Genomic DNA, 17367 nt, shown 5'->3' with positions numbered 1-17367 from the left:
AGGCAGGGTCCATGGTGGGGAATGCGTCAGGCTCCTCAAGAGTGGGTACCAGTGTTGCCTTGGCCAGTCCGGAGCAATGAGGATCATCTTTGGTCTGTCTGCTCTGGTCTTCAATAGGACTTTGGGCAGCAGAGGAAGAGGCGGGAAGGCATAAACTGTCATTGATGTCCAACTGAAAGAGAGCGTCCACTCTCCAGGCCTTTGGATGGAAGATCCTTGAGCAGAATTTTGTCAATTGATGATTTTTGTGGGAGGCAAAGAGATCTATGTCTGGCCTTCCCCATTCTTGGATTATTTCTGTAAAAACTTTTGGACGCAACTTCCATTCGTGTGGATCTGTCATATTCCTGCTTAGGTTGTCTGTCAGCGTGTTTTCCTTGCCTGGCAAGTACTGTGCTTGTAGTTCCATTTGTAAGTCCATGGCCATGTTCCAAAGTGACATGGCCAGTCTGCATTGGGGATAAGAATGTGTTCCTCCCTGCTTGTTTATGTACCACATAACTGAGGTGTTGTCCGTTCTTATCAATAGTTGACCTGGTTGTAGAAGGTCCTTGAACGCTATAATAGCATTTATTACTGCTAGCATTTCTTTTTGATTGATGTGAAGGTGCTTTTCTTTTTGGGACCATTTGCCCTGAATGCACCGGTCTGTCATGTGAGCCCCCCAGGCATAGTCCGAGGCGTCTGTTGTGATGACTTGATTTGCTTGAGGCTTGCTGAATGGAAGACCTGTGTTTGTTTGACATGCTTGAGCCCACCACAGAAATTCCTTTTGCAGACATGGAATTAGTGGTATTATTGTTTCCAAACTGTGGCTGCGTTGAGACCATATGTTTTTCAGGTACCATTGTAGTTTTCTGATATGCAGCTTTGCATGTGGGATTAGTAAGATGCAAGATGCCATGAATCCCAGAGCCTGCAGGATTTTCCTTGCAGTCCGCCTGGTGCAATTTGCCAGTGTTCTGAAATATTGAATTAGTTGCCCCTGCTTCTCTGGTGTGAGGTAGGCCATCTGGGTGTTTGTGTCCAAATTGGCACCCAGGAAAATTATCTTCCAAGAGGGTATTAACCTTGATTTCTCTTTGTTGACTGTGTATCCCAGAGAGTTTAATAACATTATTACATAAGCCAGATGTTTCAGAAGAATGTGCTTGCTGTCCGCTTGGATCAGGCAGTCATCCAAATAAGGGTATATTTGTATCGCTTGAAGTTTGCAGTAGGCAATTACTGATGCCAGGCATTTCGTGAATACTCTGGGTGCAGTAGATAAGCCAAAGGGCAATGCAGAGAATTGATAATGGGTTGAACCTGCAAGAAATCTGAGGTATCTTCTGCAATTTTGTCTGATTGGGACAGGCAGGTATGCCTCCTTGAGGTCCAATGTTACCAGCCAAGACTCCTTGCCCAGCATGGGAAGAAGTTGCTGTAGAGTGAGCATCTTGAATTTTGGTACGAGTAGGAATGTGTTTAGGATGGAAAGATCCAAAATAGGTTTCCAATCTTTTCCCTTCCTTGGCACCAGAAATAGCCTGGAATAAAAACCTTGACCTTGTTCGTGTGTAGGTACCTCTTGAATAGCTTTCATGTTTATAAGATCTGAAATTTGCTTTTGTGCCTCTGCCCTTTGATTGTGTGGCAGGTTTGGCATGCCTCTCATTTTTGGAAGGGTATGAAAATGGAATTTGTAGCCTCTGTTTATAATGTCCAGGATCCATTTGTCCTTTGTGACAACATGCCAATTTTTTGAGAATAGTGCCAACTTTCCTCCTAAGGGTGCTGCCATTTGAGACCTGGTTGGCATGCAAAGGGGAAAGTCATTGGGTTTGCTTTCTGAAAGATTGCGAGTTGTCCTCACCACCTCTTTGTGTAGGAGCTTGCCATTGTCTGCATCTATACGATCCTTGGGATTGTCCTCTGCCCCTCGGGCGCCTGTATCTGCCTCTTTGGGGTCTGTCTGTGGCAGGAAAGGACCAGTTTTTGGAAGGCCAATTTCTACTAAAACGTGGGGGTTGAACCTGCAGAAATTCTTTCACAGTTTGCATTGATTTAGCCTTTTCCTCCATTTTCCGTAATACTTCCTCAGCATTTGCCTCAAATAGTACATCCTTTTGAAGAGGGGCGTCTAGTAATTTAGCTTTAACATGATCAGGCAAGGCTTGTTCCTTGAGCCAGGCATGCCTACGTATAACTGAGCCTGTAACAGCAGCTCTACATGAGGCCTCTAGAGCATCAAAACCACATTGTAAGGTATGTTTACCCACTTGTTCTGCACTATACATCAAATCCTACAACTCCTTCAAGTCTGGTTGTTCAGGTTGTGACATTTTACTTTTCAATTGAGATAACAGAAACTGTTGGTATTTTAGCATATGAAACTGACATTTTAAGGCCCTCATGGATAAGGTAGCCGAGGTATATACCTTTTTTCCCCACCTTTCTAAGGATCTGGAATCTCTCTCGGAAGGCAATGGATTTTTGGCAATGGAGGCCTTAACTCCCTTGGGCCCCTGTGAGATGGTTTCTAGGTCAGCAGCATGGCTTTTGTATAGAAATTGGTGCGAGTCAGGAACCCTGTAGTACCTGTCAGGCTTAACTGGAGCTGGAGGTAGAGAGTCCGGGTTAAGGCAGGCCTCCGAGTAAACATCATCTAGGATGTCCAAGACAGGAGGTATAGCCAGAGGCCTATGCTGGGGTAACAAAAGAAATTCCCTGAGCCTTTTCTTGGAATCTGAATAATCCTGGCCTTCCCAGTGGAAGTGTTCCCTTAATGTATGCAAAGTTTCCCCAAATGAGTAATCCTCAGGGGGGGATTCAGAAGGAATAGACTCCTCTGCATCAGAGTCTTCAAAAGGGGAGCAAGACTGTTCCTGATCATCAGAGTGTTCTGAAATAATGCAGCCCTGATCAGAGGAGGGGGAATCTTCCTCCACTCTGGGCCTTTTGTCCGGAGGTGGCTGAGAACCTCTGATTAGAGTAATTAAATCCTCAGCCATTTTAAGCATCTGCTTCTTAGGCATGGGGCCTGGAGATGGGCCCTGTGTAGCTGGTCTCTTAGGGTGCATGGTTGCTTTAGACTTGGTGAAAGCCTTGATGGAGAAAGAAGAGGAAGGTCTGAAGACACCTTGAGTGGAGGTGGACCTGTCCACATTCTGTGTTTCAACGCCAAGAGTGGCTTCGGTATCTGTAGTCGGAGTGAGGGCCGAGGAGCCTGCGACCTTGGGTACAGGAGACAACGCCAAAGATGTGTTGTCGGTAATCAGGGGCTGCGTAGGCGCCTCGCTGAGAACCGGACCACGTGTAGTCGGCTTTGGCGTGGTGTCGGTAGAGGCCACGGACCTCGAGTGTCTGTCCTTGTCTTTGCGTTTTTTAGACAAAACCGGAGTCGGAGTATCAGACGACATAGTATAGTTAAATGCTTTCCCAAAAAAATGCTGGGCGAACTCCGCCCAATGCTTAATAGTGCATTTGTTGAATGTAGCACAAAAGCGACAGACCGAGACGTCGTGGTCTGGACCTAAACAAGGTATACAGAGGGAATGGAAATCCTTATGCGGTATTTGCTTCCCACAAGAAATACAATTATTAACTTTGTCTGACATCGGTCTGAGGCAAGAAAAGTTTCTAACGGGTACTTAGCTTTTAAGAAGACTTTGTTTCCAAATTTTTCATAATCTCAGGAGCTGGCCGACCGGCACTTGCGAACTGCTTCTGCTTCGGGCACCGCGCGGCAAGAAAGACTGAAGAAAATGGCGTCGGCTGGTTCTTTTATACCCCTGTCGCACTGACGTCAGGGAAGAAGCGACGACAACCGACGCCGGACCTAGACTTTGGAATTCGGCCGACCGAGGACCCGCCTGACGGCAGGAGAACCCATCTGTTATGACTGCAGCTGTATGCACGATGAACATCACCTGGATCTAGCATCTGTCTCTTGCAGGACTGGAATGTTGGCTAGACTTATAAAAGGTCCCACTGGTTGTTGGCCTAGTGTGTGTGTACATATATATATATATATATATACATATATATATATATATATATATATATATATATATATATATACACATATACACACACACATATACACACACACACACACACACACACACACACACACACGTATGAATGTACATTTAATGGCTGGTTGACTCAATGGTTAAAGTGTGTACAGATCTGAAACATATCAAGTGAATCAATATTACACCACTGAGGAATATGTGTCCCTTCCCCAGTATTGTGGGGCCTCAGAGTTGGCATTTTTAATTAACAAGGGTGTGGGGGTGCAGAGTTGCTTGCCCCCTGCAAAAACAGTTTTGATGTGTTCAGTTTGTTGATCTTTTTGGTTTAGACATTTTGTCAACCATTTTCATGTTAATCTTGAGCAGTTTCAAAAGTACTATATAAAAGTTTCTTTCTTCTTCTGCAGTTGAAACAAAATGTTCTATATACACACAATATCCCAACGTGTGTAAAAAGAAGTTATGTCCTTACCATAACGTTCCATGTGAAGTGTTCATCTCGCCTTGGTTATTACACATGGGTTCGGAGCCGATCCTCGGCTCCGTGCCGGCCGGCTGCAAGCTCTGCATCGAGAAGAAGCTCGAGGACATCTAATACCCACAATCCCCCTCTGCCTTTACCTCAGATCTAGTTTGCAAGCAAACCAGACATAAAGCACGCACACATGCCAACTATATACATAAAAGTACATATATACAAACATACCAAGAGTATGATAGTAACACTAATACTGCAACAGCAGAAGGAGAATACTCCAGACCAGGCACCAAATTGAACGTTCTTCCTAAGGGTGGGAAGGGTGGGAGTGTAATAACCAAGCGAGATGAACACTCCACATGGAGCGTTATGGTAAGGACATAACTTCTTTATGTGAGAGTGTTCAATCTCGCCTTGTTCTTACACATGGGTAGCGTCCTAGCTCCATGATCCTGAGGAACCCAAGGAGAGCGTTCTGAGCACAGTGGAACCAAAGGTTGCCCTATCCCTAGAAACCCTGTCCACTTTGTAATGAGAGATAAATGTATGTGGTTTAGCCCAAGTAGCAGCCGCTAATTAGTGTCTAAAGGTAAGCGTGAGCCAAAGATGTAGAAACTGATCTGGTAGAATGTCCTCTGGGTTTTGCTGATAATGTTTGGTCAGAAGCTTCATAAACATAAATGATACAGTCAGTTAGCCACTTAGAAAGAGTTTCGTAACTGCAAGACCCTTTCTGCTGTCAGCAAAAGCTACAAATAGTTGATCAGATTTCCTGTGATCTTTTGTTCTATCCAAATAAAATCTGAGTTGTCTATGGGCGTCTAGTTTGTGCAACATATACTCCAATTTATTAGAGTGGTTTTTAAAGAAGGTGGGTAATTCGATGGACTGATTAATATTACTAGAAGAACAAACTTTGGGAAGAAAGGATGGATTAGTGCGTAGGGATACTCTGTCAGAATTAAAAATTAAATAAGGATGTTTGACGAAGGGCCTGAAGCTCAGACACCCGTCTAGCAGATGTAATGGCCACTAGAAATAATGTTTTCCATGACAAAAATTTCAAAGTGCAACTTGAAGCTGGTTCAAAGGGTGGTAAAGTACAGTTTTGTACCTACCATAAATGTAGATGTTCGAGGATTCCATTGCTGCAGTCCTGACTATTGGGTATAGTCCGCGTCCAGTCGGCCCGAATACCAGAGTATAAGGCTGACGTCGGTCAGGGCGCATTAGACTGACGTCAGTGCGTCAGGGTACTAATGCATGACCGGCGTCATATCCTCAGTCTTTTCTTGCCCCAGATGTCAGAAGACCCTAAAAGACAAGTCCCAAAACAACCTGCACCAAAACATGTACAATATATACAACAATATATACAAAAATATAAGCATGTAAACTCACCTACACAACCACCCCTAAATACAGAGGGAAGGAGGGAGGGTAAATTGGACTGCAGCAATGGAATCCTCGAACATCTACATTTATGGTAGGTACAAAACTGTACTATGTTCTTCGTCTTCCATTGCTGCAGTCCTGACTATTGGGTAGAATCCCAAAGCAGAGGTAAGGGAGGCTGGCAAATTATAAAGTAGTAGGAGCTGACAACATGCCTTGTAAAACAGCTGTGGCAAAACCAGCCCTAGACTTAGAGTAGATAGGAAGGTGATAATGCCTAGAGAAAGTATGCACTGAACTCCAAGTAGCTGCTTCCAGAATATCCTTAGTTGCCACCCCCCTTAGAAATGCTGTTGAAGTGGCAGTAGCCCTAGTGGAATGAGGCCTAATCCCAGCTGGAATCTCCTTGCCATGATGGGAATAACAAAATGCAATGCAAAAGCCAATCCACCTAGAAATAGTTTGTTTTGACACAGGCTTGCCCTGAGAACTCAAAGCAAAAGAAACAAACAACTGCTGAGACTGCCTAAAATCCTTAGTCCTGCTTAAATAACGCAATTGCCTGTGTACATCTAAAGTGTGCAAAATCTTTTCCCCTTTATTTTGAGGATCTGCAAAAGCATTAGGCAAATGAATTGTTTGGTTTAAAGCCACACTAGAAACCACCTTAGGCATTAAAGAAGGATTAGTACGTAATGATTCCCTAACCTTATGGGAAAACCAAAAGGGCTCTACTGCCATAAGGGCCTGCAACTCAGACACCCTTCTTGCAGAAGTAATAGCCAACAGAAAAGCAGTCTTCCATGACAAATATTTCAATTCAGCAGTAGCTGCAGGCTCAAAAGGTTGTAGAGTAAGTTTTCCAACACAAAATTGAGATCCCAAGCAGGAGTAGGAGCTCTACGGGGGTCTTATATTCTTTGCCCCTCTAAGAAACTGCTTGAACAAAGGATGCGAAAACAAAGGTGGGTCACAATCATAGTGAGCTGAAATTGCTGCAGCATGAATCTTTATGGAAGAGAAGGACAAACCTTTGTCCAATAATTCAGTAAGATATTGAAGAGCCACACTCAAATTAGGCTCTGAAATCTCCAAATTCTTTGCTGTACTCCAAAATAAAAATCTCTTCCATTTTTCTGCGTACACTCTCCTTGTACTAGGTCTTCTAGCTTCCATAATCACATTTAAAACTTGTTGAGGAAGTTGAGACCTGCTGTGTTTCAACACAGAATATGCCAGGCTGTTAGATGAAGAGAGTGAAGCTTGACATTGAGCAGATGACCGTCCTTCTGAGATAACAGATGAGGAATCAGAGGTAAAGGCCATGGAGGCTTCTTTACCAGACTCCGTAGTAGTGGGTACCAGTGTTGCGAGGCCAATCTGGAGCTATCAAAATCATCCTTGGCCTGTCTTGTCTGACCTTTAATAGTACCTTTGGAAGAAGAGGTAGAGGTGGAAAGGCATACACATGAAGGTTTTTCCAACTGAAAGACAGAGCATCCACTTTCCAAGCTGTGTGATGAAACCCCTTTGTGCAATACTTTGGCAGCTGGTGGTTTAGTGGAGAAGCGAACAGATCTATGTCTGGAGTTCCCCATGACACTGTCAGTTTCTGAAATACATGAAGATCCAGTTTCCACTCGTGGGGATCCATGATTTGTCTGCTTAACACATCTGCTAAGGAGTTCTGTGCTCCTGGCAGAAACCTTGCCTGAAGAGTTAGTTGCAAGCTTAGCGCAGTCTCCCATAAAATCATTGCTTGCCTGCATAGAGGATAAGAATGTGTTCCCCTTGCTTGTTGATGTACCACATGACAGTTGTGTTGTCTGTTAGAATCAACACCTGCCCTGGAAGAAGTAACTCCTTGAAAGCCATTAATGCAAACTGGACTGCTAACATCTCCTTCATGTTGATATGTAGATGCTGTAGTCTGGCAGGCCACTTGTCTTGTATCCACTTTCCATTTAGATGAGCTCCCCAAGCAATGTCCGAGGCATCTGTCGTTAAAATCTGACTTGCCTCTGGGCGGGTCACAGAGAGTCCCTTGTTTAGGTGACATTCCTGAGCCCACCACAAGAATTCTTTTTGAAGGCAAGGTATTATTTGAATGACAGTGTCCAAATCCTGGCAGTGCTGTGTCCATACATTTTGAGATACCATTGCAGCTTCCTCATATGCAGTTTGGCATTGGGAAGCACCAGAATACAAGATGCCATGAACCCTAATGCTTGAAGGACTGTCCTTGCAGTCAGCACGGACTGATGAGATAGTTGATGGAAGTAAAGTGACAGACTCTTTTGTTTGTCCGGGGTTAAAAGGCCATCTGGGCTGCTGTATTCAGTCTCACACCCAGAAAGCACATGTCTTGAGAGGGTACTAGACTGGACTTTATTTCGTTCACAGAATACCCTAGGCATCTTAGCACTGCTATAACATATTCCAGATGCTGTAGAAGGTCTTCCTTTTCTTGAGCCAGAATCAGGCAGTCGTCCAAGTAAGGATAGATTTGAATTCCTTGAAGCCTGAAGTAAGCTATCACTGGAGCCAGAACCTTTGTGAATACTCTGGGCAGTAGATAAGCCAAAGGGCAATGCAGAGAACTGATAATGAGAATTTCCAGCTCGAAACCGCAGATACTTCCTGCAACTTAGCCTTATAGGCACATGAAGGTAAGCTTCCTTGAGATCTAAAGTTACCATCCAGTGATCTTTGCCCAGCAGAGGTAAAAGCTGTTGTAACGTCAACATCTTGAACTTGGGAATGTCCAAAACGTGTTGAGGAGAGATAAATCCAAAATTGGTCTCCACGTGTTCCCCTTCTTTGGTACAAGGAACAGGCGAGAATAAAATCCTAGGCCCCTTTCTGATACAGGGACTGGCTGAATGGCCCCTATGTGAAGTAACTGTAAAACTTGCTGGTGAGCCTCTTTTCTTTGTAGAGGAGGAACGTCTGGCATGCCTTTGAAAGGGGCATTGTATGGAAATAAAATCTGTAACCGTGGTGAATGATATCCAACACCCATTTGTCTTGAGTAATTAAATCCCAATTTTCTTTGAAAAGAGACAGTCTTCCTCCCAAAGGAGCTGCCAAGCGTGAATCTGCTGGCAGCTGAAAAACAGGTCATTGGGTCTGTTTACGAAAGGACTGACCCCTGCCCTCACCAGAAGTCTGAGCAGGTGAACTCCTGTTCTAGGCCTAAAGAACCTTGAGCCCTGCCCCTACCACGTCTAGACCTACCCCTAGACTGAGAATCATAAGCAGGATATGTCCACCCCTTAGCAGGCCAATTTCTACTAAACTTGGTGGCTGCACCTGCAAAAATCTTTAACAGTTTGCATAGACTTAGCTTTGTCCTCCATTTTCTTTAAAACTGCTTCCACAGGCGAACCAAACAACACATCAGACTGTAAAGGAGCATCCAAAATCCTTGTCTTAACATGCTCAGCTAAATTCTGATCCTTCAACCAGGCATGCCTGCGAAGAACAGAACTGGTAGCAGCCACCCTCGAGGAGGCCTGTACAGCATCAAAACCACATTGCAAAGAATGCTTACCCACTTGTTCAGACACATGAACCAAATCCAGCAACTCTTTACACTCAATACCTTCCGCCAAAGCATCCACCTTAGATTTCAATTGTGAAAGGAGATAATTCTGATATTTTAGCATGTGAAACTGACAATTCAAAGCTCTCATGGCTAGAGTGGAAGAAGTATACACTTTCTTTCCCCACCTATCCAAAGCCCTTGCCTCTTTATCAGTGGGAACAGGATTTTTAACCACAGAAGCGTTTACACCTTAGGCCCTTGAGAAATAGTTTCTGGGTCGCCCTAGGACTCTTAAACAAATATTTCTGAGCTTGGGCACCCTATAATACCTATCAGGCTTAACAGGAGCAGGAGGCAAAGAGTCAGGGTTCAGGGAAGCCTCTGCAAAACATCTTCCACCACATTCAACACAGGAGGAATAGCTAAAGGCCTATGCTGGGGTAAAAACAAGAACTCCCTAAGCCTTTTCCTGGAGTCAGAGTAATCCTGGCCTTCCCATTTAAAGTGCTCCCTCATGGAATGCAAAGTCTCTGAAAATGAGAAATCCTCAGGTGGAGACGCTGTAGGAGTGGAATCATCCACATCAGAATCAGAATAAGTGGGATACTCCTGCAAATCTTCCACAGAAGATTCTGAAGCCTCTGAACACTGTTCAAAACTATCAAACTCGGTTCCACCCTAGGCCTCTTATCAGGGGGGCATAGAACCCCTAATCATAGTAATCAAATCTTCTGGTATTTTAAGCATAGGATTCTTAGGTACAGAACCGAAATGCTAGGAGAAGCCCCCACTGAAGCTGAAGTAGGCCTACCTCTCAAAGAAGTTTTGGCAACAGAAGGAGAGGCCCTAACTACCTTGGGAAGAGAGGGAAGAACAGTCACCTGAGAAGCCCCTCAGCCTGGCCTACCTCCTGAGCCTGTAAGAGTATAGTTTCTGCCTGGGACTCCATGGAAACTCCTGGCAAAACCTCCGGCTCCACTGAGCCTTCTAAAGAACCGGCGTCCGGGACTGCGGTTCCTCAACCCTAGGCTTCACTGTTTTATCCTTGCGCTTCTTGGAGGAAGCGGCGCGGAGCATCCGGCGGCATTTTATAATTACAACGCTTCCCAAACACTAACCTGGCACAGTCTAACCTCCTCTTAATAGTGCGTTTGTTAAACCTAGCACAAGAGCGGCAACCAACAACGTCGTGCTCAGGCCCTAAACAAGGTATACACAAGGTATGATAATCCCTATGAGGTATCTGTTTCCCACAAGAAATACAGTTATTCACTTTTTCTGACATCCGGTAAAATACTGAGGCAAGAAAAACTAAAATGTTCCCTAGCGGTACTTAGCCAACTCTGTTTCGGTCTGAAACTCCGATTTGGAAATATTTCAGTCGCCAACCTGCACTCGCAAAACTGCTTCTGCATCGGACCATGCGGCAAAAGACTGAGGATATGGCGTCGGTCATGCGCATTAGTACCCTGGCGTACTGGCGTCAGTCTAATGCGCCTGGCCGACGTCAGCCTTTTACTCTGGTATTCGGGCCGACTGGACGCGGACTATACCCAATAGTCAGGACTGCAGCAATGGAAGACGAAGAACATCATCAATTTAGAGAGCAATAAGTTTAAATTCCACGGTGATGTCGGACTTCTGACTGGTGGTCTGATATGAAAAGAACCTTTTAAAAAGGCTTTACAAAGTCTGTGAGCCATAATAGGCGCACCACTTTCTTCTACATGATAGTTAGAAATGGCAGCTAACTGTACTCTTAAAGTAGCCGGGGAAGCTCCTTCATGAAATAATTCAGTCAAGAATTCTAAAACCTTGTTCAACGGAGCTGTAACAGGGTCCAACTGATGTGACTCCGCCCAGAAGACAAAACGTTTCCACTTACTGGTGTAAGTCTTTGTAGTGGAAACTTTATGAGAAGCTACTAAAATATCTTGAACGCCCGATGTAAGGGGAACCGACCTGGCTAGAAAGGCGGAGTAGCCAAGCTGCTAGATGGAGAGATTCTAGGGATGGGTGAGGAACTCCTGACGAGTGAGTCAGTAGATCTGGCTCTGGGTCCAGCATCCAAGGTCCCGAATGCGGTGATGCAATAGAAAGGGAAACAAATTTGACGAGGCCAGAAAGCAATGAGAATAATAGTCCTCTGAAGGTTGTTTGCTTTCTGTAGAAACTTTGCAATCAGGGGAAATGGAGGAAAAGCATATAGGAGACCGGGGCCAATCGTGCACCAGTCGTCCTTGGGGACTTCCCTGGAGGGTAATAGGGCAAAGTAGCTCCTGCATTTGGCGTTCATTGGAGGCAAACAGATCGCAGGTAGGCTGGCCCCATTTGCGAAAAATCCTTCGCAACTGACTGTTTGAGGACCACTCGTGAGGCAATAGTATTGCCCTGCTCAGCCTGTCGGCTATGGCGTTGGATGACCCGGGATGTGCGTTGCGATCAGAAAGCGACGGTGGACTCTGCCCATTGCCAAATTCTCATGGCCTCTCTGCATAGTTGGTAAGACCTGGTTCCCCTTGCTTGTTTATGTACCAGACTACGGACATGTTGTCTGTCTGAACTGCAATGGTCCCTGGAGGAAGAAGGGAGCAAAGTGTTGCACGCCAAAACACTGCCCTCAACTCCAGAACATTGATGTGCAGATTGTACTCCAGATTGGTCCATTCGCCTTGGACTGTCTGTCCCTGAAAGATGCCCCCCCACCCTATCAGGGAAGCGTCTGTGGTTATAAATTAAGCTGACGCGGGTAACACAAATGGTCTTCCGCTGGATAGGTTGCAAGTCTGTAACCACCACATTAGGTGTGATTTGCATGATTTTGTTATCAATATTTCGTGAGTCAGTGGAAGTTGTTGGAATGACCATTGTGCAAACAGAAGCCATTGTAGCACTCTCATGTGCAGTCTTCCCAATGGTATCGCAATGAGAGAAGCTGCCATGAGACCCAAAACTTTCAGAACAATTTTTGCTGGGGACTTTCTGGACGACAGAAGAAGGGAAATGTTGAATTGAAGTGCTACTATTCTTTCTGTAGGAAGTTTTAGAACTAACTGACGTATCTAATTCGCTCCTATGAATAAGATATGCTGTGATGGCTGTAGCAACGATTTTTGAAATTTACTGAAATGCCAAGGTGTGTACAAAGTTGTAGGGTGTAATCCCTGGCTTGTATCAGTTGGCCTGGTGGTGGCAGACAGGAGCCAGTCGTCCAGATCACGGAAACACCTGGAATCCTAGGCCTCAGATGAGGCGCTACCACTGCCATGCATTTGGTGAAGACCCTGGGGCTGAGGTCTGACCAAAGGGCAGCGCTCGAAACTGTTAGTGACTGGCTCCCAGCCGGGCCCGCAAATGATCCCTGGACGCCCTGGCCATTTTGATGTGGTAGTATGCGTCCTTCAGATCTATTGAGCACATCCAGTCGTCCTTCTGTAAGAATGGAAGGATCGATTGAAGCGTGACCATTCGGAACTTTTCCTTCTTGACAAAGGTGTTGAGATGGCTTAGGTCCAGAATTGGCCTCCAGTCCCCTGTTTTCTTTGGAACTAAAAGAACCTTGAGTAAGTTCCGAATCCTATTTGGTCCGCTGGGACTGGTTGGATGACTCTTTTTTCTAGCAGCTTTGAAATTTCTGTAGCTGCTGGCTCTCAGATGGGGTGGTACATCTGGGAGTTTTCTTTGGAATGGGGTGGATAGAAATGGGATTTTGTAACCTCTGGTAACAACGCTTTTACCCAATTGTCTGAAGAAAGGTTTTGCCAGGCCTGAGGTTATAAAGCTAAGCGACCCCGACTGCCTCCAGAGCGGACAGTCGGGCCTCCTCTCAGGAGTGCTGAAAGGTTTGCCAGGGAGGTTATCCCTGTCACCTTGGTTTTGCGGACCCCTCTGCCGCCAGGCGGCGTCTTCCACCTCTGCCCCCCTCTGCCTCTAGAGGGGCATCACCCTGTGTGTTTGGGAAAGATCCTTGGGGTTTTGAAACCACATTTTCCCTACGTTGCCCTTTGGGTGCGGTCTGGAAGGGTGGAAAAACGGACTCCGACAGCAGACAGAGTCTTTCCCTCCTGTTCACACGGGTAAGGGTCTCCCTTTACTTTAGGGCCAAAAGTGTGGCTCCGTCAAATGGGGCGTTAGTAAAGGAAGACTTGAAGGCTTCGCAAATGAACATAAGCGCATCCAGGATTGCCTATGAAGAGCAATCGCTGAAGCCGCTGCCCTACTCGATCCTTGGCTGCATAGGATATCAGCCTCATGGACGAAGTTCACAATGGACGTAAGGGTGTTGAGATGCGCTGTAACTTTCTCTGAGACAGCGGCATCTGTAGCACCCTGGAGGGTATCTCCCAACTCTTTGACTAGATCCCTCTGTAAGCGTGTAAAATGAGTCAAATAGTTCAGGGACGCATAGAAAGCCGCTGAACTGAAAATGCGCTTCCCGTATCTGTCCATGGTCCTAGAATCTTTGTTAGGCGGATGGACAGATGAGGAAGACTCCGACATCTCCTTTTTCGTGGCGCTGCCACCACCATGGCGTCTACTGGAACTCCTTTGGTGAGGTAAGCTTTGTCCTGTGGTGCCGTGATGTACTTATTGGCTTCCTAGGGACTGGTTCCACGTGTCAGGAGTCTCCCACGCCCTTGAGCAATTAATTCCATTAACTCATCAAAGGCGGAGTGACCCAGGAGGAGGAAGGGGGGGCACCAAAAGCCTTCCGCAAAACTGACTCAACCTCCGAAGGGGGGAGGTCTTTCCAGTCACCTCTCTGTTTTTGGATCTCAAGATGTCAGAAAAGAGACATCCTCTGAAGGTGACTTAGGGGACCCTTCTGACTCATCTAAGTCAGTATCAGATGTCAAGGATTCTTGTGGAGAATCCAAGTGTCTCCTCTTACACAGTCTTTTCCTAGGAACTTCTTTGTGGGGAGCATCCGAAGAAGCCTCCGAGGAAGAGGGGGCACCCTCCAGGGGTGGCTGAGACACTGGTGCCCGACGCTTGGGCGTGGCCGTGGGTGCAGAGGAGGATAACGGTCCTTTGTGGGGAGGAGAAGCTGTACCTGCTGATGTGGTTGTCTGGGTAGACAACACCTTCCTCATGAGGTCGAAGGCCCCGGGGCCCGAGTCGAGGTATCTCCCGGTTCGAAGAAATGGGAAGAATCCCGAAACAGGGCGAAGGCACCGACCCGAGGACGGAACCGAATCGATCCGTGCGAGGCCCGAGAGCGTCGGAACCGAAACATCGGTCCGACTCTCGGTCCCGGAACCAGGGCGGATCTTGGCCCGAGACTCCGGTACGGATCGGATGGAGTCGAGGTGAGCGGTGCCGACCGAGAAAAGCGGTTCTGGCACCGGGGGCTCCACAATCATCAGTTCAGCTTCTTCCGGCTCCGAAGACTGGACAGGTCTCGGAGGAGGAACAGATGGAGATAGTGGCAGGCCTTCAAGTCTCGACATCAACTGAGAGGAGACCGAGATAAGCTTGGACAGGGCCGTATGCTCCATCAGTTTCTGTACCACACGGTCCACATCGGTGTCGGAAAGGGGCCTAGAAGAACGAGTCGAAGGGATCAAAGACGGAGCCGACCGCAGCAGAGTCGGTGGAGGGAGCTCCGTCACCGGTTCCAAGACTCGAGGCTCGGAAACTGCCAACAGTTGAACACTCGGCCCCAAAGTCTGTGGAACCGGTGATCTAACTAGACCCGAAGAGCTCGGAGCCGATGACTTTGGCTCCGGCGCTTCAACCTTCAAGACTTGGATGCCTGGTCTGAAGCATCCAGAGCCTCCTGGAAAGAGGGTTTCAACAATCCTCTATCCATCAGTTTACTCGCCTATCTGTCATGACCCTCCCACTAAAGAGTGACAAATAGAGCAGTCCTCTTGTAAGTGGAGAGGGCCAAGACAGTAGACACAGGAACTGTGGTTGTCTGTGACCGACATCTTTTGGCCACACTGACAACGTTTGAAGCCAGATTTTATTTTCTCAGACATAATGACAAGAGAAAGAGACAGTCCAGTCCAGTAATAGTCAAATCCAGTAACAATGTCAAATCCGGTAATTGAAAGTCCGATTGTTAATTGCTTAAGAAAGCAAGACTACAACAAGTTTCTAGTCAAAAAGTGTCCAAGTAGGGGTGGTAGGCCCCGAAAAACTCTATACCCGAAAGTTAACTAAGTTACACTAATCTAAGGTACCGAGAATTCCTAATCCACTCACACACCGTTAACTTTAATTAACTAGATTTAAAAGAAGTTTTTTTGAAAATTTAAACAGAATAGATAAAAATCTCATCTGTAAAGCCTCGAGCTAGCCTCCAGCGATGCGTATGCAGCAGCGGCAAACTAGATCTGAGGTAAAGGCAGAGGGGGATTGTGGGTATTAGATGTCCTCGAGCTTCTTCTCGATGCAGAGCTTGCAGTCGGCCGGCACGGAGCCGAGGATCGGCTCCGAACCCATGTGTAAGAACAAAGGCGAGATTGAACACTCTCACATCATACATTATATATAAATGTATGTATGTATAAAATATATTAACAGTTAATAAGGAACGGATACCTTTTGGACATGTCCCAGACACGAATACTCTTATCCTCGGAGTTGCTGAGAATCAGTTCTTGCCTCGGGTGAAACACTGCACAAGACACGTTGTTGTAATGTCCACGACAGGTATCCACCTCCCAGGCCTTGGATTCTAAAGAAACAAAAACACCATTTCAGTTACTAACACTGACAGACAACCTCCCCTCAACACCTCAGCTTATCCAAGGCATACACTGCCCGGTGGCACAAAGGAACGCCTTCAAATCATATCTACATTAAAAACAAGCAGGTCTCACCATTCATCCTCCAAATTTTAACTTGTCTGTCATCAGCTCCGGAAACAATCAATGGCATAGTAGGATGAAATGCAGCCCAGTTCACCCCACGGTCATGACCCTAGAAAGCACAAAACAGGTGTAAGAAGGAGAACCATACAAAGCTGGGAGACGCCTAACATTATAAACCACACAGGTCACTGCAAATTGCTAGCTGACCCTCCCACACAAACATTTCTAGTTTTCTTCCAAAAAAGCATTTCTGACCAATGCTCTCTCAGCATATCAGCCATTTCCTTTGATAAGTACAGAAAACAACTACTGTACAGCACAAGCTACTAATGAACCAAGTCCTGTAATAGGCCTTACAAACAGAACAACTAACTGGTTTAAAAGTTACCTTAGCCACCGAACACAGTGTGTGAGCCAGGCTAATGAGCAGTCACCTGATGTCTGTGCCAGACGATTCGATACTGGGACCTTTACTCTAACACACACACAAATAAAATGCATACAGTATCTCACCCAGCAAATTAATCAGCTATGCAGCCTATTCAAACAGCCAATTGATGACCTACACATACCTTTTACAAAAACTGAAAACTATACAGTGATCTAAACTCAAATAAAACTAAACTAATGGTACTTTCACTTCCAACCCAGCAATCAAACTATTGTAACTTAAAAATATATTACTATTAGAATTGATCAAGTGCACGATACAAAACTGTTGGGTATAATACCTGACCACAGATTTAAGACTTGATCAGCACATCCTCGAGCTACATCTTTATAAAGTCAAACATTTTGTTCCACAGCATATCTACAAGACCATAGCTCAAATCCAGATTCAGTCTCCTATATGACTTACTTTTGATTAACCTGCAGGCTTCTCAGCTATCTAAACAGGAGCAATCTTATAACAAAACTTTAATGTTTCAAGTAACTACATTAACCAAGCGCATCAATGTCTTGAACCTTAGTCCCTTAAAGATAAAGTCTAAAGGTGCAAAATGATTTTTGTTTGTTTTTTTTTTTTGTATAAAAAAGTGTTTGCATGCATTAAAAAAAGATTACATTTTTCGAACTTTGAACACTAAATGTAGTAAGCCATGTCTA

The 17367-nt window shown here is 45.6% G+C and overlaps 1 protein-coding gene across 1 annotated transcript in view; it reads right to left on the bottom strand.

The window, feature by feature from the left end:
- The window catches only part of COPA (COPI coat complex subunit alpha), a 915755-nt gene that overhangs the window by 722189 nt on the left and 176199 nt on the right, over nt 1-17367 (bottom strand). The window contains exons 8-9 of the mRNA XM_044059531.1: nt 16270-16369; nt 15989-16124 (exon numbers count right to left, since the gene is read on the bottom strand). Coding sequence (XP_043915466.1) covers nt 15989-16124; nt 16270-16369 — 236 coding nt within the window. The remainder of the gene's footprint in view (nt 1-15988; nt 16125-16269; nt 16370-17367) is intronic.

The sequence above is a fragment of the Protopterus annectens genome, chromosome 17.part0 (genome assembly GCF_019279795.1).
Source record: "Protopterus annectens isolate FY-2018-M chromosome 17.part0, PAN1.0, whole genome shotgun sequence".
NCBI classification, from domain to species: Eukaryota; Metazoa; Chordata; order Ceratodontiformes; family Protopteridae; genus Protopterus; species Protopterus annectens.
This window is presented reverse-complemented; position numbering and strand designations above follow the sequence as displayed.